Source organism: Schistocerca nitens, chromosome 12, assembly GCF_023898315.1.
Source record: "Schistocerca nitens isolate TAMUIC-IGC-003100 chromosome 12, iqSchNite1.1, whole genome shotgun sequence".
NCBI classification, from domain to species: Eukaryota; Metazoa; Arthropoda; class Insecta; order Orthoptera; family Acrididae; genus Schistocerca; species Schistocerca nitens.
The window spans coordinates 134846071-134868028 of NC_064625.1; the positions used below are offsets into that span (position 1 = coordinate 134846071).

The 21958-nt window shown below is 45.8% G+C and overlaps 2 protein-coding genes across 2 annotated transcripts in view; both read right to left on the minus strand.

The window, feature by feature from the left end:
- The window catches only part of LOC126215108 (uncharacterized), a 106541-nt gene that overhangs the window by 61299 nt on the left and 23284 nt on the right, over positions 1 to 21958 (minus strand). Inside the window, exon 2 of the mRNA XM_049941763.1 lies at positions 8591 to 8785. The gene's annotated coding sequence lies outside the window, so the exon portion shown is untranslated. The remainder of the gene's footprint in view (positions 1 to 8590; positions 8786 to 21958) is intronic.
- LOC126214961 (platelet glycoprotein V-like) overlaps positions 1 to 21958 on the minus strand; it is an 80065-nt gene that overhangs the window by 46608 nt on the left and 11499 nt on the right. Inside the window, exon 2 of the mRNA XM_049941596.1 lies at positions 8591 to 8785. Within this exon, the coding sequence (XP_049797553.1) occupies positions 8591 to 8785 (195 nt within the window). The remainder of the gene's footprint in view (positions 1 to 8590; positions 8786 to 21958) is intronic.

The following is a 21958-nucleotide window of genomic DNA, read 5'->3' on the forward strand; positions in this document are numbered from 1 at the left end:
TACAGAAGTCGGACAGACGCTCCTAACGTACCAAAAAGAAATGCCTGAAAAACTTTCAGCAATCAATATCGACTGGAGTCGTCCGCTGAAGAAGAAGAGACAAAAATATTCAATTTTCTTACGTAACTAGTGGGATACTTGGGTACTGGAGTATTGCTAGTTAGTGTCAGAAAAACATTAAACGACCGGAAAGTATTATTTATTGCAAAATTTAAGAAAATCAAATGAAACTTTTATTTATAAACTGATACACAAATTTCCGGGTTCTTTTGGAATGGGAGGTTACCTCTTATGGATAGGTATCCTGCTAAAGACATTTATATACAAAGTGTGGGAAAGCACTTTTATCCCTCCTCGAGTTAAAGGACACGCGAGGTCAGAAGAATTCATTGTGGCCTGGAAAGAATTACAAGGATGCATATGGACAACCATCAGCTATATAATGGAATCAGGACAATGAAAATTTGTGTCCCACCGGGACTCAAACCCATATCTCCCGTTTATCGGCAGCGGTCACCTTACCGTTTGACTATCCGTGCGCGACCCACCGTCATACCCAAAGTTCCATTTCTCGTGAACCACGACTCTACAACCTGCGCTCGTGCATCCATTATATACAGGGTGGTCTATTGATCGTGGCCGGGCCGAATATCTCACGAAATAAGCGTCAAACGAAAAAACTAGAAAGAACGAAACTTGTCTAGCTTAAAGGGGGAAACCAGATGGCGCTATGGCTGGCCCACTAGATGGCGCTGCCATAGGTCAAATGGATATCAACTACGTTTTTTGAAATAGGAATCCCCATTTTTATTACATATTCATGTAGTACGTAAAGAAATATGAATGTTTTAGTTGGACCACCTTTTTCGTTTTGTGACAGATGGCGCTGTAATAGTCACAAACATGTGGCTCACAATTTAGACGAACTGTTAATAACAGGTAGGTTTTTTTAAAATTAAAGTACAGAACATAGGTACGTTTGAACATTTTATTTCGGTTGCTCCAATGTGATACATGTACCTTTGTGAACTTATCCTTTCTGAGAACGCATGCCGTTACAACACGATTACCAGTAAATACCACATCAATGCAATAAATGCTCAAAATGATGTCCGTCAACATCAATGCATTTGACAATACTTGTAACGACATTCCTCTCAACAGCGAGTAGTTCGCCTTCCGTAATGTTCGCACAAGCATTGACAATGCGCTGACGCAGGTTCTCAGTCGTTGCCGATGGATCACGACAGCAAATATCCTTCAACTTTCCCCACAGAAAGAAATCCGGGGACGTCACATACGGTGAACATGCAGGCCAGGGTATGGTGCTTCGACGACCAATCCACCTGTCGCGAAATATGCTATGCAGTACCGCTTCAACTGCACGCGAGCTATGTGCCGGACATCCATCATGTTGGAAGTACATCGCCATTCTGTCATGCAGTGAAACATCTTGTAGTAACATCGGTAGAACATTACGTAGGAAATCAGCGTACATTGCACCATTTAGATTGCCATCGATAAAATGGGGGCCAATGATCCTTCCTCCCACAATGCCGCACCATACATTAACCCGCAAAGGTCGCTGATGTTCCACTTGTCGCAGCCATCGTGGATTTTCCGTTGCCCAATAGTGCATATTATGCCGGTTTACGTTACCGCTGTTGGTGAATGACGCTTCGTCGCTAAATAGAACGCGTGCAAAAAATCTGTCATCGTCCCGTAATTTCTCTTGTGCCCAGTGGCAGAACTGTACACGACGTTCAAAGTCGTCGCCATGCAATTCCTGGTGCATAGAAATATGGCACGGATGCAATCGATGTTGATGTAGCATTCTCAACACGGACGTTTTTGAGATTCCCGATTTTCGCGCAATTTGTCTGCTACTGATGTGCGGATTAGCCGCGACAGCAGCTAAAGCACCTACTTGGGCATCATCATTTGTTGCAGGTCGTGGTTGACGTTTCACATGTGTCTGAACACTTCTCGTTTCCATAAATAACGTAACTATCTGGCGAACGGGCCAGACACTTGGATGATGTCGTCCATGGACCACCCTGTATATCCCCTTACAGGGGACACATTTTACTTGAAATTCGCTGGCATCCATGCATCCATGTCCGAAGGAACTTTGTATCGTAGTTTAGAATAACAGAGTGATGGGCCGTAGCTCGACGCGTGTGAACACCCCATAGTGGCTTGCCTCCTATGGATTCTGTTTTAAAAATTTTGTAACTGGCTTGATTTTTACTTTTATATGTATCATGCTAGTTTGAGTGTTTTACTTCTGATGAAGGCACTCATAGCAATGCCGAAACGTAGGTCAAAAGACTCCTGTTTTGCGGCCGAGCACTGCTATTGCTTTAATTTTACTTTGTAATGGTTCGCTGACCACACAGCCATCTTCAAAACTTTCGATTACGTCAGCTGATTTCCTTAACCGTAACCAGTATCATCGTGGGAATGATTCCCCAATTTGTCTCTGCTCTGCTTGTATCTCCTCCTTACTATTTCAGATGCCCATAAACCCAGCAGGTGACATTTAAACTCCCAGTGGGCTGTGATCATAGTGTTTCGCGACATCAGTGAATGTAGTAGATATAGATGTGATATTGAGTGAAGAGATCTTCGGAAACCTAAAACCATATGTACACTATGTGATCAAATGTATCCGGAGACCTGGCTGAAAATGACTTACAAGTTCGTGGGGCCCTCCATTGGTAATGCTGGAATTCAATTTGATGTTGGCCCACCGCCAGCCGGAGTGGCCGAACGGTTCTAGGCGCTACAGTCTAGAACCGCGCGACCGCTACGGTCGCAGGTTCGAATCCTGCCTCGGGCATGGATGTGTGTGATGTCCTTAGGTTAGTTAGGTTTAAGTAGTTCTAAGTTCTAGGGGACTGATTACCTCAGATGTTAAGTCCCATAGTGCTCAGAGCCATCTTTCTTGGCCCACCCTTAGCCTTGATGACAACTGCTTTTCTCGCAGGCATACGTTCAGTCAGGTGCTGGAAGGTTTCTTGCGCAGTGGCAGCCCATTCTTCACGGAGTGCTGCACTGAGGAGAGGTATCGATGTTCATCGGTGAGGCCTGGTACGAAATCGGCGTTCCAAAACATCCCAATGTTGCTCTATAGGATTCAGGTCGGGGCTCTGTGCAGGCCAGTCCATTACAGGGATGTTAATGTCGTGCAACCACTCCACCACAGACCGTGCATTATGAAAACGTGCTCGATCGTGTTGAAAGATGCAATCGCCAACCCCGAACTGCTCTTCAACAGTGGGTAGCAAGAAGGCGCTTAGAACATCAATGTACGCCCGTGCTGTGGTAGTGCCACGCAAAACAACAAGTGCAAGCCCTCTCCATGAAAAACACGACCACACCATAACACCCCCGCCTCCGAATTTTACTGTTGGCACTACACACGCTGGGAAATGACGTTCACCGGGCATTCGGCATACCCACACCCTGCCATCGGTTCGCCCGATTTGTAGCGTGATTCGTCACTCCACACACCGTTTTCCCACTGTTCAATCGTCCAAGGTTAAGTTTCTTATACCAAGCGATGCGTCGTTTGCCAATTACCGGCGTGATGTGAGGCTTATGAGGAGCCGCTCGACCATGAAATCCGAGTCTTCCCATCTCCTACCTAACTGTCGTAGTACTTGCAGTGGATACTGATGCAGTTTGTAATTCCTGTGTGGTGGTCTGGATAGATGTCTGCCTGTTACACATCACGACGCTCTTCAACTGTCGGGGGTCTCTGTCAGTCAAGAGACGAAGTCGGCCTGTGCGCTTTTGTGCTGTACGTGTTCCCTCGCGTTTCTTCTTCAATTTCACATCGGAAACAGTGGACCCTGGGATGTTTAGGAGTGTGGAAATCTCGCGTACACACGTATGACACAAGTGACACCCAATCACTTGACCACGTTGGAAGTCCGTGAGTTCCGCAGAGCGCCCCATTCTGCCCTATCACGGTGTCTAATCACTCTGAGGTCGCTAGCAGTAGGTGTCAGGTCAATGCAACTAGTACTTTTTTTACTTTTCCGTGTCCAGATCAAATTTTATTTTTCCAATATTTAGCCACCGCTACGGCTTTGTCGTTGGCTTGTAGCAGGTCACTAAAACTGCAGGGCTCCGGCAGTAGTCGGCACACGAGCAGATGTGCCTCGTCTTGTACCTCTCCGCATCCGCAAAGAACGTCGTCGTTAGTCAGCAGTCCCCACTTGCTCATATTAGTTTTGCATCTGGGTACACCAGCCCTCAGCCTATTTAGTGTTCTCCACACTGTATGAGGAAGTTTGTTTCCAGGTGCCATTTGCTCTTTTGGTATTATCTGCAGTGCGGTTTGTTCATTCTCCCATTTACGGACTCTATTATCTTCCTGTGAACCGTCAAGGATCTCGGTTCTTGCAATAAAGCTATTTCTAGACTTAAGCCTCCGAGCCTGAGTGAGGTGCCCATTCAGTGGGTGTCGAGAATCTTTCTTTGTTCTCTCAGCGTCTGCTGCCACCTGCCTTCTGATCTTGGATGGGGCAATTCCAGCAAGTAGGTAAAACTTACCCGTTGGTGTGGGTCTGAGACAGCCTGTAACAATTCACATTGTCTCATTTACGCTTACATCAACCTGTTTAGCATGTGCAGATGCTTCCCATACTGGCGCTGCATAGTCTGCTGCTGAAACACACAGAGCAAGTGCTGATGTTCTCAGTACTGATGGATGAGCTCCCCATTCATAGTTTGTCAGCCTGCGGATGATGTTATTCCTGGAGCAGACTTTAGCCTCGGTGTTTTGGCAATGCTGTTTGAAGGAAAGCGTTCTGTCAGGTACAACCCCAAGGTATTTAGGTGTTGGACAGTGCTTTAGCTTCTTACCTTGCCATGTAACGTCGAGCTCAACTCCAGCATATCTATTGCGCAGATGGAAAGCACATACTTGGGTTTTGTCAGGGTTTGGCTTGAGGTGATTGGCGTCGTAGTATCGAGCCAGTTCTTCAAACGCTCTAGAGGGATTTCCAGATGTTGCATCAAACTTGGACCTCCGGACCACCACAGCTGTGTCATCAGCATAAACAGGGTGTTTCAAAAATGACCGGTATATTTGAAACGGCAATAAAAACTAAACGAGCAGCGATAGAAATACACCGTTTGTTGCAATATGCTTGGGACAACAGTACATTTTCAGGCGGACAAACTTTCGAAATTACAGTAGATACAAATTTTCAACAACAGATGGCGCTGCAACTGATGTGAAAGATATAGAAGACAACGCAGTCTGTGGGTGCGCCATTCTGTACGTCGTCTTTCTGCTGTAAGCGTGTGCTGTTCACAACGTGCAAGTGTGCTGTAGACAACATGGTTTATTCCTTAGAACAGAGGATTTTTCTGGTGTTGGAATTCCACCGCCTAGAACACAGTGTTGTTGCAGCAAGACGAAGTTTTCAACGGAGGTTTAATGTAACCAAAGGACCGAAAAGCGATACAATAAAGGATCTGTTTGAAAAATTTCAACGGACTGGGAACGTGACGGATGAACGTGCTGGAAAGGTAGGGCGACCGCGTACGGCAACCACAGAGGGCAACGCGCAGCTAGTGCAGCAGGTGATCCAACAGCGGCCTCGGGTTTCCGTTCGCCGTGTTGCAGCTGCGGTCCACATGACGCCAACGTCCACGTATCGTCTCAGGCGCCAGAGTTTACACCTCTATCCATACAAAATTCAAACGCGGCAACCCCTCAGCGCCGCTACCATTGCTGCACGAGAGACATTCGCTAACGATATAGTGCACAGGATTGATGACGGCGATATGCATGTGGGCAGCATTTGGTTTACTGACGAAGCTTATTTTTACCTGGACGGCTTCGTCAATAAACAGAACTGGCGCATATGGGGAACCGAAAAGCCCCATGTTGCAGTCCCATCGTCCCTGCATCCTCAAAAAGTACTGGTCTGGGCCGCCATTTCTTCCAAAGGAATCATTGGCCAATTTTTGAGATCCGAAACGATTACTGCATCACGCCATCTGGACATTCTTCGTGAATTTGTGGCGGTACAAACTGCCTTAGACGACACTGCGAACACCTCGTGGTTTATGCAAGATGGTGCCCGGCCACATCGCACGGCCGACGTCTTTAATTTCCTGAATGAATATTTCGATGATCGTGTAATTTGCTTTGGGCTATCCGAAACATACAGGAGGCGGCGTGGATTGGCCTCCCTATTCGCCAGACATGAACCCCTGTGACTTCTTTCTGTGGGGACACTTGAAAGACCAGGTGTACCGCCAGAACCCAGAAACAATTGAACAGCTGAAGCAGTACATCTCATCTGCATGTGAAGCCATTCCGCCAGACACGTTGTCAAAGGTTTCGGGTAATTTCATTCAGAGACTACGCCATATTATTGCTACGAATGGTGGATATGTGGAAAATATCGTACTATAGAGTTTCCCAGACCGCAGCGCCATCTGTTGTTGAAAATTGTAACTACTGTAATTTCGAAAGTTTGTCTGCCTAAAAATGTACTATTGTCCCAAGCATATTGCAACAAACGGTGTATTTCTATCGCTGCTCGTTTAATTTTTATTGCCGTTTCAAATATACCGATCATTTTTCAAACACCCTGTACGAACAGTCTTGCATCTTGAGGTATAGGTTGGTCATTAGTGTACACATTATAAAGGATGGGAGAAAAGTACACTTCCTTGTGGTAAGCCATTCTTCTGCAGTCGCCATCTACTGTTCTTACCATTTAGGGAGACATAAAATCTTCGATTCTGCAGAAGACTACGAATAACCATCGTCAACCTACAGTCCCCTGTGAGGTGATATAATTTGCGCAATAGCTTTCTGTGGTTTACCGTGTCGTATGCAGCAGTAAGATCTATGAAAGCTGCTCCAGTTATTAATTTTTCTTCAATCCCATCTTCTACATGTTGCGTCAGATTAAGTATTTGCCCACAACAAGATCTTCCTGGTCTGAAACCGGCTTCTTCCTTTATGAGCTTTCCATCTATAGTTTCTGCCACTCGGTTGAGAATCATCTGCTCCAGTAACTTATAGAGATGGCATAGAAGTGACACTGGTCTTTAGCTTTTGGGGTCCTTTATCTCCTTGCCAGGTTTAAAGCACCAAATCAAGTTAAATGCACCTAATATGAAAAACGTATGTTTTCAGGAGTGTCCGGATACTTTTGACCACATAGTGTAAATACGAGGTGTGGCTAGAAAAAAACCGGACTGATGGTGGAAAAAACATTTATTTACAATTATTTACAATTTCTTGTTATCTCCTTCAATGTACTCTCCTCCTCGGTCTCTACACCGCTCCATACGAATTTTCCACTGTTCATAGCAATGCTGCAGATCATTTTCGGTAAGTCCATACATTACTTCCGTCGCTTTTTCTTTTACTGCTTCAACAGTCTCAAATCTAGTTCCTTTCAAAGCTGACTTGACTTTAGGGAAAAGAAAAAAGTCACAGGGGGCCAAATTAGGTGAGTAGCGTGGATGATCTAAGATGGGAATGTTGTGTTTTGCCAAAAACGTCTTCACTGACAACGCACTGTGAGCTGGGGCATTGTCTTGGTGAAGGATCCATGACTTTTTTCTCCACAAATCGCTCCGTTTTCTCCGTACTCGCTCACGTAGGGTAGCCAGGACGCTAATGTAGTAATGCTGATTCACTGTTTGTCCCTCTGGTACTCAATCAATGTGCACAATCCCTTTGATGTAAAAAAAAAAAACAATCATCATCGCCTTGAATTTCGATTTTGACGTTCGTGCATTTTTTGTCGTGGAGAACCAGGAGTTTTCCAATGCATCGATTGGCGTTTAGTTTCGGGATCGTAAGTAAAAAACCACGGTTCATCGCAAGTAATAACATTTTGTAAGAAGGTGGGATCACTTTCAATGTTTTCCAGGATGTCAGAACAAATCATTCTTCGGCGTTCCTTCTGTTCAATTGTGAGACACTTTGGAACCATTTTTGAACACACTTTGTTCATGTTGAAACTTTCATGAAGAATCTGCCTAACACTTTCCTTGTCAACTCCTGTTAACTCAGACACTGCTCTGATTGTTAAACGGCGATCTTGTCGAACAAGTTTACCAATTTTTTCAATGTTTGCATCAGTTTTTGCTGACAATGGTCTGCCAGTGCGAGTGTCATCACTGGTGTCTTCGCGGCCATCTTTAAATCGTTTAAACAACTCAAACACTTGTGTTCGCGATAAACAATCATCGCCGTACACTTGTTGTAACATTACAAACGTTTCACTTGCAGATTTTCCTAGTTTGAAACAAAATTTGATGTTAACACGCTGTTCTTTCTGTACACTCAACATTTTCCGACGCACAGACAAAACGTCAACTACTTAAAACAGACGCCACGGGCAGACTGAGTGCAGGAGGCAGATGAAACTCGAGCAGTAGGCGGAGCGAGAGTCACGTGACAGGCCACGCGACTTTCAGCCGTATTGCATTCGTTTTATTGTTTCACCAGTACTAGTCTGGTTTTTTTCTAGCCACACCTCGTACTGCTTTCTTTATATGGCTGAATAGGTTGTAACGCCTAATGGTGATGACAACCTACCTCCTGGAGCAGCCTGTTGGCCTTGAAGGTGTCCACGTGCAGGGCCTCGATGTGGTTCCCGGATAGCTTCAGCTGGGTGAGCAGCGCGTTGTGTCTGAACAGTTCAGCGGGCAGTCCGTCCAGCTGGTTGTCACTCAGGTCCACCGCTGACAGGTTTCGATTCGCTGCGAACGTGCCTGGTAGCAACTGTGACACCTGCAAGCAAACCCAAAAACCCTTGACTTCCAAAAAGTGCTGTGTGGTGCGAAATATGCTATAGAGGAACGTGGTGAGCCACTGTCACTGCCTCAACGAAAGCAGAGAAGTTGATGAGCAACTTACCACAGCGTACAAAAATATCTGCCATCACCAGCCGACATCAAGCTAGTAACGTGTAACACTGCCTCATGCCATGATTGGACTTCATTTCGGCGCGGAAGCGATTCGACAAGGATTTCATGGGATGCCGATTCCAGCTGAGACCATTCGCTGGTGATAGGTCCCAAAAAATACCAAATTGAGGTATGTTCATTGCTACTGCTCCACAGAGTCACAGACAATTTCTATGAGATTAAGACTGGATGATTTATTATATTCCATATAACCCCAGACATTTTATGTGAGATTAAGATCCAGTGGCCAGCTTGGATGGCCGAGCGGTCCTAGGCGCTACAGTCTGGAATCGCGCGGCCTCTACGCTCGCAGGTTCGAATCCTGCTTCTGGCATGGATGCGTGTGATGTCCTTAGGTTAGTTAGGTTTAAGCAGTTCTAAGTTCTAGGGGACTGATGACCTTAGAAGTTAAGTCCCATAGTGCTCGGCCATTTGAACCATTTTAAGACCGAGTGATTTAGCAGGCTAGTATAAATGCAATGTGGTGCCTGAGTGTTCATCAGACCAGGATCGTACGCATGCTGCCCTGGGTTGGTTAGTTAGTTTCTTGTTGCATGGATCATTTTGCATGATGTGGAATGACTCATTTTACATTCATATCTCATATTAATTTGTAAATATGGTTAAATGCTAAACCTCTACAAGCGTTTTTTAATGTAAGATGGCGTTAGTAATTTCCACCACCCATTACACATTACAGTAATAGAAATTCTTCTATGGAGTGAAACTAGATTTTAGTTTGTTTTCAAATTTCACTTTGCTCTGTGTCAGAAATTTTGTATAACTGAGTAAGTGATGAAATATTTTAGTTTCTGCATTGTGCACTCCTTTTTTGTGCTAATGACAACCTTACTGTGGAGTAATGAAGGTCATTTTCCTTCTGGTATTGTAATAATGTACATGATCGTCCATTTTAACTGTAGTGGGTTCTTTACAACAAACTTCATGAGGCAATACATATAGTGTGAAGCAGTAGTTAGACCTCTCAACTCCTTAATCAAACGTCTACAAGATGGTCGTGGACGAGCAGCATATATTATTTTTACAGCACGTTTTTGAGTAATGAACACTTTCTTTCTTAAAAGTGAGTTACCCCAGAACAATATTTCATATGACGTTATTGAATGAAAATACACTCCTGGAAATTGAAATAAGAACACCGTGAATTCATTGTCCCGGGAAGGGGAAACTTTATTGACACATTCCTGGGGTCAGATACATCACATGATCACACTGACAGAACCACAGGCACATAGACACAGGCAACAGAGCATGCACAATGTCGGCACTAGTACAGTGTATATCCACCTTTCGCAGCAATGCAGGCTGCTATTCTCCCATGGAGACGATCGTAGAGATGCTGGATGTAGTCCTGTGGAACGGCTTGCCATGCCATTTCCACCTGGCGCCTCAGTTGGACCAGCGTTCGTGCTGGACGTGCAGACCGCGTGAGACGGCGCTTCATCCAGTCCCAAACATGCTCAATGGGGGACAGATCCGGAGATCTTGCTGGCCAGGGTAGTTGACGTACACCTTCTAGAGCACGTTGGGTGGCACGGGATACATGCGGACGTGCATTGTCCTGTTGGAACAGCAAGTTCCCTTGCCTGTCTAGGAATGGTAGAACGATGGGTTCGATGACGGTTTGGATGTACCGTGCACTATTCAGTGTCCCCTCGACGATCACCAGTGGTGTACGGCCAGTGTAGGAGATCGCTCCGCACACCATGATGCCGGGTGTTGGCCCTGTGTGCCTCGGTCGTATGCAGTCCTGATTGTGGCGCTCACCTGCACGGCGCCAAACACGCATACGACCATCATTGGCACCAAGGCAGCAGCGACTCTCATCGCTGAAGACGACACGTCTCCATTCGTCCCTCCATTCACGCCTGTCGCGACACCACTGGAGGCGGGCTGCACGATGTTGGGGCGTGAGCGGAAGACGGCCTAACGGTGTGCGCGACCGTAGCCCAGCTTCATGGAGACGGTAGCGAATGGTCCTCGCCGATACCCCAGGAGCAACAGTGTCCCTAATTTGCTGGGAAGTGGCGGTGCGGTCCCCTACGGCACTGCGTAGGATCCTACGGTCTTGGCGCGCATCCGTGCGTCGCTGCGGTCCGGTCCCAGGTCGACGGGCACGTGCACCTTCCGCCGACCACTGGCGACAACATCGATGTACTGTGGAGACCTCACCCCCCCCCCTTTGAGCAATTCGGCGGTACGTCCACCCGGCCTCCCGCATGCCCACTATATGCCCTCGCTCAAAGTCCGTCAACTGCACATACGGTTCACGTCCACGCTGTCGCGGCATGCTACCAGTGTTAAAGACTGCGATGGAGCTCCGTATGCCACGGCAAACTGGCTGACACTGACGGCGGCGGTGCACAAATGCTGCGCAGCTAGCGCCATTCGACGGCCAACACCGCGGTTCCTGGTGTGTCCGCTGTGCCGTGCGTGTGATCATTGCTTGTACAGCCCTCTCGCAGTGTCCGGAGCAAGTATGGTGGGTCTGACACACCAGTGTCAATGTGTTCTTTTTTCCATTTCTAGGAGTGTATATAAAGCATGTACATACACTTGCTGATTTGCCTCTCCCCAAGATTTTCATTGGTTCTAAGTGTAAAAGTGGCTGACCTAAGTTGTTTTAGGCGTTCCAAAATGTGTTTTTTCCAATTTAAACTCCCATCAATATGGACACCTAAGAATTTTGAAGTTTCCTCACCAAGAGTTACACTTCTCATTGGTGTAGTACCCATAGATTTGCAGAACAGAATCTGTTGGGTCTTTTTAAAATTAAGAGTGAGACCATTCACAGAAAACCATTCAATAATACTTTTAAGAACATTCTTTATTATTTCTTATGCTTCTGTACGTATGCTTGGATGGATTGCGACACAACGGTCATCTGCCAAAAGAACTAATCCCCGTTGTTGTATATTAGATGGAAGATCGTTTGAGTATCTGAGCAACAATAGTAGACCTAAGAATTAGCCTTGGATAGCCCATATGTGATTAGCCCCGAGTCAGGTTAATGTTCCTAGACTGTATTACACTCCTGGAAATTGAAATAAGAACACCGTGAATTCATTGTCCCGGGAAGGGGAAACTTTATTGACACATTCCTGGGGTCAGATACATCACATGATCACACTGACAGAACCACAGGCACATAGACACAGGCAACAGAGCATGCACAATGTCGGCACTAGTACAGTGTATATCCACCTTTCGCAGCAATGCAGGCTGCTATTCTCCCATGGAGACGATCGTAGAGATGCTGGATGTAGTCCTGTGGAACGGCTTGCCATGCCATTTCCACCTGGCGCCTCAGTTGGACCAGCGTTTGTGCTGGACGTGCAGACCGCGTGAGACGGCGCTTCATCCAGTCCCAAACATGCTCAATGGGGGACAGATCCGGAGATCTTGCTGGCCAGGGTAGTTGACTTACACCTTCTAGAGCACGTTGGGTGGCACGGGATACATGCGGACGTGCATTGTCCTGTTGGAACAGCAAGTTCCCTTGCCTGTCTAGGAATGGTAGAACGATGGGTTCGATGACGGTTTGGATGTACCGTGCACTATTCAGTGTCCCCTCGACGATCACCAGTGGTGTACGGCCAGTGTAGGAGATCGCTCCCCACACCATGATGCCGAGTGTTGGCCCCGTGTGCCTCGGTCGTATGCAGTCCTGATTGTGGCGCTCACCTGCACGGCGCCAAACACGCATACGACCATCATTGGCACCAAGGCAGCAGCGACTCTCATCGCTGAAGACGACACGTCTCCATTCGTCCCTCCATTCACGCCTGTCGCGACACCACTGGAGGCGGGCTGCACGATGTTGGGGCGTGAGCGGAAGACGGCCTAACGGTGTGCGGGACCGTAGCCCGGCTTAATGGAGACGGTAGCGAATGGTCCTCGCCGATACCCCAGGAGCAACAGTGTCCCTAATTTGCTGGGAAGTGGCGGTGCGGTCCCCTACGGCACTGCGTAGGATCCTACGGTCTTGGCGTGCATCCGTGCGTCGCTGCGGTCCGGTCCCAGGTCGACGGGCACGTGCACCTTCCGCCGACCACTGGCGACAACATCGATGTACTGTGGAGACCTCACTCCCCACGTGTTGAGCAATTCGGCGGTACGTCCACCCGGCCTCCCGCATGCCCACTATACGCCCTCGCTCAAAGTCCGTCAACTGCATATACGGTTCACGTCCACGCTGTCGCGGCAGGCTACCAGTGTTAAAGACTGCGATGGAGCTCCGTATGCCACGGCAAACTGGCTGACACTGACGGCGGCGGTGCACAAATGCTGCGCAGCTAGCGCCATTCGACGGCCAACACCGCGGTTCCTGGTGTGTCCGCTGTGCCGTGCGTGTGATCATTGCTTTTACAGCCCTCTCGCAGTGTCCGGAGCAAGTATGGTGGGTCTGACACACCGGTGTCAATGTGTTCTTTTTTCCATTTCCAGGAGTGTAGTTGATTTACTAACTACAACTTTCTGCAATCTTTTGGCTAGATATGACAGTGTCCATTCTATTGCTATACTATCAGTTCCACAAAACATTAAATCGTCTAGGAGAATACTGTGATTCAGGCACACAACAGCTCGTACAAAATAGCAACTGGCGCTATGTTATTGTTTAATTGTCGTGTGATTTGGCGGGTGAACATGTAAACGGTGTTCACAGTACAACAACTCTCCTTAAATCCAAAGTGTGACTCGCTGACGATATTATTGATGCTCGGGGTAGATACTGTTCTAGAATACATCACCTTTTAAAAAGTTTGGAAAATGATGACAGCAGTGAAAGAGAATGGCAGTTATAGAAATCTATCTTATCACCTTTGTTAAATAGGATTTTGACAACGTTGAATTTCAGTCCCTCTGAAAAAAGCGTTGAGTTAATAATGCATTACATATTTCAGATAAGGTCAGGCTTATTATATGGGCAACAAATCTTTAGTATTGTATTGTAATTACCATCAACACCAGATGATCTTTTATTTTTGAGAAAATGTACAACTTTCTGAATTACAGAAGTAGAAGTTTGTAATAAATTCATATGACTGAATTTTATGAGTTCTCTTGAATTGTTTGTCCCCATATTTTCTACTGTATTTAAGAAATGATTACTAAATATATTTTGTAGCAGTGATTCATCATTTATAGCCCTTCTGTTCAGTATGGTAGTGATGTTATCCTGGACTGTGGCTGGCTGTTCTGTCTCTCCTTTCACTACATTCCATATAGGCTTAAGTCTGTTGTCGAAATTACTGAATTATGACTTTGTAAGATGGCTGTTGTCATCTTGGAAGATGGGAGTATCCACGTGCTATTCATCACAAAGATATAAAAGAAAGGGCAACATTTGATCGTTGAGAATTTTGAAACAGTCATAACAGAACTTACTCACAGTGACCTGAATGAATGGGGCGAAATGATGGCACGAAACACACCCTCAAAACACCGCAGATCAAACTCAAGCAGGACCTGCGCCCTTCACACACACTAAGTGTTGAACGCCTCATTCGGGCGTCGCACCATCTGAAAAGCAGGCGAATCCAGACTCATTGCAGAAACACGTTTGAAGGCCAAACAATAGTTGTGAAGTGACAAGCGACTATAAGTTAGCAGATAGCCATTAAAGCTGTAACGCTAGGAATAATAGTAGATAACGTAAATTGGGAATACAATAACGTAAGATGTGAGCAATGACTAAATCTGTGAGTCGTTTTGATCTAATCTCACTGAACATCGGGATAAAGTGAGCTTGTATGATAGACACAATGATGTCTGTCCATGCTGCTCCAGCATTGTGCCAGAATTCATCAACTGCAGTAGCTGGCCTGACAGTCTCTCGGCGGACAGAGGTCAGAGGTCTGGAAATTGTGTTGGCGAAGGCAATGGTGCAGAACCTCATCTACCGAGGTAGGTCATGACTGAACGGTGAACATGCGGTGTGGCGTCATCTTGTTGAAAGATAACTCCTCAAAGACGTCAAAGATAGGGCACAGCCATCTGCGTTGCTGCTGTTTTGGTCTTCAGTCCTGAGACTGGTTTGATGCAGCTCTCCTTACTACCCTGTCCTGCGCAAGTTTCTTCATCTCCCAGTACCTACTGCAACCTACATCCTTCTGAATCTGCTTAGTGTATTGATCTCTTGGTCTCCCTCTACGATTTTTACCCTCCACGCTGCCCACCAATGCTAAATTTGTGATCCCATGATGCCTCAGAACATATCCGACCAACCTGTCCCGTCTTCTCGTCAAGTTGTGCCACGAACTCCTCCCCAATTCTATTCAATACCTCCTAATTAGTTATGTGATCTACCCATCTAATCTTCAGCATTCTTCTGTAGCACCACATTTCGAAACCTTCTATTCTCTTCTTGTCCAAACTATTTATCGTCCATGTTTTACTTCCATACAAATACTTTCAGAAACGACTTCCTGACACTTAAATCTATACTCGATGTTAACAAATTTCTCTTCTTCAGAAACGCTTTCCTTGCCATTGCCAGTCTACATTTTATATCCTCTCTACTTCGACCATCATCAGTTATTTTGCTCCCCAAATAGCAAAACTCCTTTATTACTTTAAGTGTCTCATTTCCTAATCTAATTCCCTCAGCATCACCTAACTTAATTCGACTACATTCCATTATCCTCGTTTTGCTTTTGTTGATGTTCATCTTATATCCTCCTTTCAAGACACTATCCATTCCGTTCAACTGCTCTTCCAAGGCCTTTGCTGTCTCTGACAGAATTACAATGTCATCGGCGAAGCTCAAAGTTTTTATTTCTTCTCCATGGATTTCAATACCTACTCCGAATTTTTCTTTTGTTTCCTTTACTGCTTGTTCAATACACAGATTGAATAACACTGGGGAGAGGCTACAACCCTGTCTCACTCCTTTCCCAACCACTGCTTCCCTTTCATGCCGGTCGACTCTTATAACTGCCATCTCGTTTCTGTACAAATTGTAAATAGCCTTTCGCTCGCTGTATTTTACCCCTGCCACCTTTAGAATTTGAAAGAGAGTATTCTAGTCAACATTGTCAAAAGCTTTCTCTAAGTCTACAAACGCTAGAAACGTAGGTTTGCCTTTCCTGAATCTTTCTTCTAAGATAAGTCGTAAGGTCAGTATTGCCTCACGTGTTCCAATATTTCTACGGAATCCAAACTGATCTTCCCCGAGGTCCGCTTCTACCAGTTTTTCCATTCGTCTGTAAAGAATTCGTGTTAGTATTTTGCAGCTGTGACTTATTAAACTGATAGTTCGGTGATTTTCAGATCTTTCAACACCTGCTTTCTTTGGGATTATTATATTCTTCTTGAAGTCTGAGGGTATTTCGCCTGTCTGCGTTAACACATCAGAAATGTAATGGCGAGTTCACATCTTAAGCGGCCGATGTGGGGGAGCGGTTGTAGGCGCTTCAGTCTGGAACCGCGTGACCGCTACGGTCACAGGTTCGAATCCTGCCTCCGGCATGGATGTGTGTGATGTCCTTAGGTTAGATTAGGTTTACGTAGTTCTAGGAGACTGGTGACTTCAGATGTTAAGTCCCATAGGGCTTAGAGCCATTTGAACCATTTGAAGTTCACATATAGGCGGAGAAATAACTGATCCTGGCCAGAACAGGGTAGGACATTCTTGTGTATGACGTCGCATGCAGCGGTAAGGAGTGGTGGTGTGTACAGTGGTGTGGCAACTGTCATCGAAGGAAAGGTGAGCAGGAGCAGAAATGATTAGTGAGGAAGTAACACAGCGAACAGAAGACACACTAATAAGCCAGAACATTATCACCACGGACCTACTATCGATTAAGACGTCCAGGCGATTGCGGAGTCACCTGGCAGGGAATGACTGCTAGCCAGGCACACCCACAGTGCATGCGATATCAGTGAGCAAGCTGTCCATGTGTAGAACGGGTAAGGAGTGTGATCAGTCTGGTCTGACCGAGGGCAGATTGTGATGGACTGGACACTCAGCACGAACATTTGGGAAACCGAACGACTTGTCAGGTGTTCGAGGAGTGCTGTGGTGATTGTCTTCAACTGGCGGGAGACCAAGGTGAAATCACGTGCAGTCGTCATGGCATTGGGTGGCCACCCTTCATTACAGATGTCAGATGTCGTAGGCTGAGCAGACTGGTAAAACAGGACAGGTGGTGAACTGGGGTGATCCTAACATCAGGCTTTAATGCTGGGCAGAGTACAAGTGTGTCTGAGCATACAGTGCGCCCAACACTCCGAAAGATGGGCTTCCACAGCTGGTGACCCATGAATGTGCCAGTGTTAACACTACATCAGCAACTACGACTGAAATGGCGGTACGACAAACGGCACTGGACGTTGGCGCACTGGTAGAGGGTTGCATGGTCTGATGAATCCGAATACCTTCTCCACCATGCCGATGGTAGGTCGCGAATCCCTCGTCTTCCAGGGGAACAGCTCCTTGACACCTCTTCTGCAGGACGGAGACAAGCTGGCAGTGCCTCCATAATGCTCTGGGGAACATTCATGTGGGCATCCATAGGTCCAGTGGAGATCGTATAAGGCACCATGACGACAAAGGAGCATCGTGCATTGGTTGCAGACACCCGCTCAAGACCATCATGTTTCCTGACAGTGTAACAACAACAACTGTACATATAATAATTTTTTTCTTCTGATTTTCGTTAAATTAGTGTAATCGATGTTCTGATTTCATTTCTTTTTCTTTTCATGCCATGATGTTAAAGGAACTGTAACCAATTTTCGATGTGAATATTAATGTTTATGTCAATTTGCAAGCAATATTATAACAAAATGGAAATGTAAGAAATGTTGAGACTGTTGTAAGATGTTAAAGTTGTAATTATGCGCCTGGTCCATACGTAGGCAATGTATTTGGATATGTGAAATGCAAAACCTTTGGTGAATACCCTGTCTGTAGGGGAGCGGTAAAAGGTGGATGGCAGGCGAGCGCGGGAAAATGCACACGGGCACTGCACGGCATAACGGGCTCAGCAGTAGTAGTCGGAGTTGGGCATCGGTCTGAGTAACACGCTATGGATCGAGGAGGCTCTCCTGGAAAACGTGATTTCATTGAGCCTCGGATGTGCCGTTTCCGACGACTATACAGCATGGCTATAATCCATAGGCACTAAATGGAAAAGTATTGCGACGCTAAGAAGAAGCAAAGTGCTGATACATCAAGAGCCAAAGCTGTGATTCTATGTGTGCTTTGCGCCTCGCCATCTCGCCGCCCGCCAACCACCGCATCGATACGAACAGGTTGAATCTTTTAGTACTGTATTCGTGTGGACCAGTGTTACTTTTGTTCCTGACTGTTCAATAACAACTTAACTTTTACCAGAAATGTCCTATCATTTAATCATCCTCATCACTAACCTAGACAGGGTCCTTTCCACATGTTGTGCAATCCGAGTGTCCCGAAATGAAGATTTAAAGTTTATGTTAATAATAATTACTTGCAAACCTAGCTATGTTAGAATGATGTTTAAAGAACTGTTTTGTTAATGAATCTATAGGTAAATAACAATGGTCTGACAAAGTGGGAAGATAATTTTGAAATTGGTTTAGTAATGAAGTTTAATTATTTTGAGGCAGATATAATGGTATTTTTAATGAGCAGGAAATAAGATAAAAAGAGTAGTAATTCATATACTGGAAATCTTGAGTGCTTAATGCTTTCAATAGTTAATAGTTTCAATACAGTGATCATAACAGATTCAGGCCCCCCCCTTTTTTTATTCATTTGAATTCTGAACTGTTCTAAACTGATTAGACCAGTAAAGTTAAAGCCAATATAAAACCCAAAATTTATCAGTGTTTTACATTTATCAAAATTGACATTGTGTGTGTGTTTCGAAAGTGCTATTTCTAGGGTAACCTATGCCCGATTTTAATCAGATCAATAGACAGTACGAAGTTTCGTAGTAAACCTTATAGTGTAATGTTGTGTATTTATGGTTTATCCATATTGGTACAGAAAGTGAAATTATCAGTTCAGTAGATTTTCTGGTTCTAAAATTTACCATATTATGCGGTGTTACTACGTGTTGTTATGCTCGAACGTACATCAACTTGTACAGGGAGGAAACTCAGTTAATGCCTAATTAGGCTGGCGCCTGTATTATTAACAAATTGGTAACATCTTCTGTGTTGTTTCTGGTCCGTCCTGACGTGTAGTTGCATTTCGGACTTGCTTGACGTATCATTGTTCTTACTGAGTGGGTGTAAGTCTGATTTGCCTCCATTCAGGTACACGCGGTCAACGTCTATACAAAAATCCTTTTCTCTTAAGGTGAAGCCCGTCAACTTACTATAGTACAGGCTTAAAAAAGTATCGTGCGCCCGAGCGTAGTGGCATTTTTCAACATTGTGTCATGTCACCAGGCCAGGAGTGTGATGGAGTGGTTCGAGGAACACAGTGTCGAGTTCCAGTTGGTGTGTTGGCCCTCCATCTCGCTAGATCTCAACCTGATTCAACACATCTGAGATGTAACTGAACGTGGTGTCAGAGCTCATTGCTTCCCTTCCCGGAATCTACAGGAGTTAGGTGACTTGTGTATGCAGATATGATGCCAAATCCGTCCAGCGAGCTACCAAGGCCTCACTGCTTCCACGCCATGACGTGTCACTACTGTTATTCGAGCCAAAGGTGGACATACAATCTACTAGGCAGGTGTTCATAATGTTCTTGCTGGTCAGTGTGTACTTAAATTGTATTTCTCCAAGTGTATGATAACTCATTGCAGACAACTTGGCAAGAATCAGGGTCCAGCAATTACAACAACTACAACAGTCGTGATGGAGCCTGAAACGGCGCGCGCCGCTATCCTGTGATCTTGTTCAGAGCTCGCCCTGTAATCGACTATAGTTCGCTGTCCTGGTGCGGGTGGCGCTCTGGTGGTGATTTGCTATGACGTCACTGGCGTGTGTTTGCGGTGGCCGGCGGAAAGCGAGAGTGTAGTTGGTTTTCCGGGACTGCACATAACGTGAAGTTCGCTCTGCCTGACCTGCTGGTGACTAACGCTAAGGTTGTTGTGCCCCGCAGTATGAGCAGAGTGGTCTGGGGCGGAGGCGACTCGCCGCTGTGCGGGCCATGCGGTGCTGATTAATTGGAGTCGGCGTACTTGTTCTGCCTGCCTGTCCGATGTGGAGGTCCGGTGGGGTCCTGTGATACTCAGGCCCGGAGACGACTAGTTGCTGAATTTTGGAGTCGTCTGCCAGGTTAGGGTGTGGGCTCGGTTGGCTCTTCAGATTTTCCCATGGAAGCTCCAGCAGCGATTTCTGAACTTCATTCCGATGTGGGGCGGCGTTGTTGGAAGTTTTTGCTGTGTGTGTGTGTGGCTCGTTATGATATTTGTTGATACTAATTTATTTTCTCAACTGGAGTCAAATGGTTCAAATGGCTCTGAGCACTATGGGACTCAACTGCTGAGGTCATAAGTCCCCTAGATCTTAGAACTACTTAAACCTAACTAACCTAAGGACAACACACACATCCATGCCCGAGGCAGGATTCGAACCTGCGACCGTAGCGGTCGCGCGGTTCCAGACTATGGCGCCAGAACCGCTCGGCCACCAGCGCCCGGCAACTGGAGTCTTGCCCGGAGTTGCGTTCATGTATGGTAGTACAGGGTGATTCAAAAAGAATACCACAACTTTAAAAATGTGTATTTAATGAAAGAAACATAATATAACCTTCTGTAATACATCATTACAAAGAGTATTTAAAAAGGTTTTTTTTCACTCAAAAACAAGTTCAGAGATGTTCAATATGGCCCCCTCCAGACACTCGAGCAATATCAACCAGATACTCCAACTCGTTCCACACTCTCTGCAGCATATCAGGCGTAACAGTTTGGATAGCTGCTGTTATTTCTCGTTTCAAATCATCAAAGGTGGCTGGGAGAGGTGGCCAAGACACCATATCCTTAACATACCCCCATAAGAAAAAATCGCAGGGGGTAAGATCAGGGCTTCTTGGAGGCCAGTGATGAAGTGCTCTGTCACGGGCTGCCTGGCGGCCGATCCATCGCCTCGGGTAGTTGACATTCAGGTAGTTACGGACAGATAAGTGCCAATGTGGTGGCGCTCCATCCTGCTGAAATATGAATTGTTGTGCTTCTTGTTCGAGCTGAGGGAACAGCCAATTCTCTAACATCTCCAGATACTGTAGTCCAGTTACAGTAGCACCTTCGAAGAAAAAGGGACCAAAAACTTTATTGGCTGAAATGGCACAGAAAACGTTCACCTTAGGCGAGTCACGTTCATACTGAGTTGTTTCCTGCGGATTCTCAGTGCCCCGTATACAGACATTGTGACGGTTGACTTTCCCGTTAGTGTGGAAAGTTGCTTCATCACTAAACACAATCTTTGAAACGAAAGATTCATCTGTTTCCATTTGAGCAAGGATAAAATCACAGAAATCGATTCTTTTAATCTTATCAGCTGCAGACATTGCTTGAACCAATTTGAGACGATAAGGTTTCATAACTAACCTTTTTCGTAGGACTCCCCATACAGTTGATTGTGGAATTTGCAGCTCTCTGCTAGCTCTGCGAGTCGATTTTCCTGGGCTGCGAACAAATGCTTTCTGGATGCGTGCTACATTTTCATCACTCGTTCTCGGCCATCCAGAACTTTTCCCTTTGCACAAACACCCATTCTCTGTAAACTGTTTATACCAACGTTTAATACACCACCTATCAGGAGGTTTAACACCATACTTCGTTCGAAATGCACGCTGAACAACTGTCGTCGATTCACTTCTGCCGTACTCAATAACACAAAAAGCTTTCTGTTGAGCGGTCGCCATCTTAGCATCAACTGACGCTGACGCCTAGTCAGCAGCGCCTCAAGCGAACAAATGTACAACTAAATGAAACTTTATAGCTCCCTTAATTCGCCGACAGATAGTGCTTAGCTCTGCCTTTTGTCGTTGCAGAGTTTTAAATTCCTAAAGTTGTGGTATTCTTTTTGA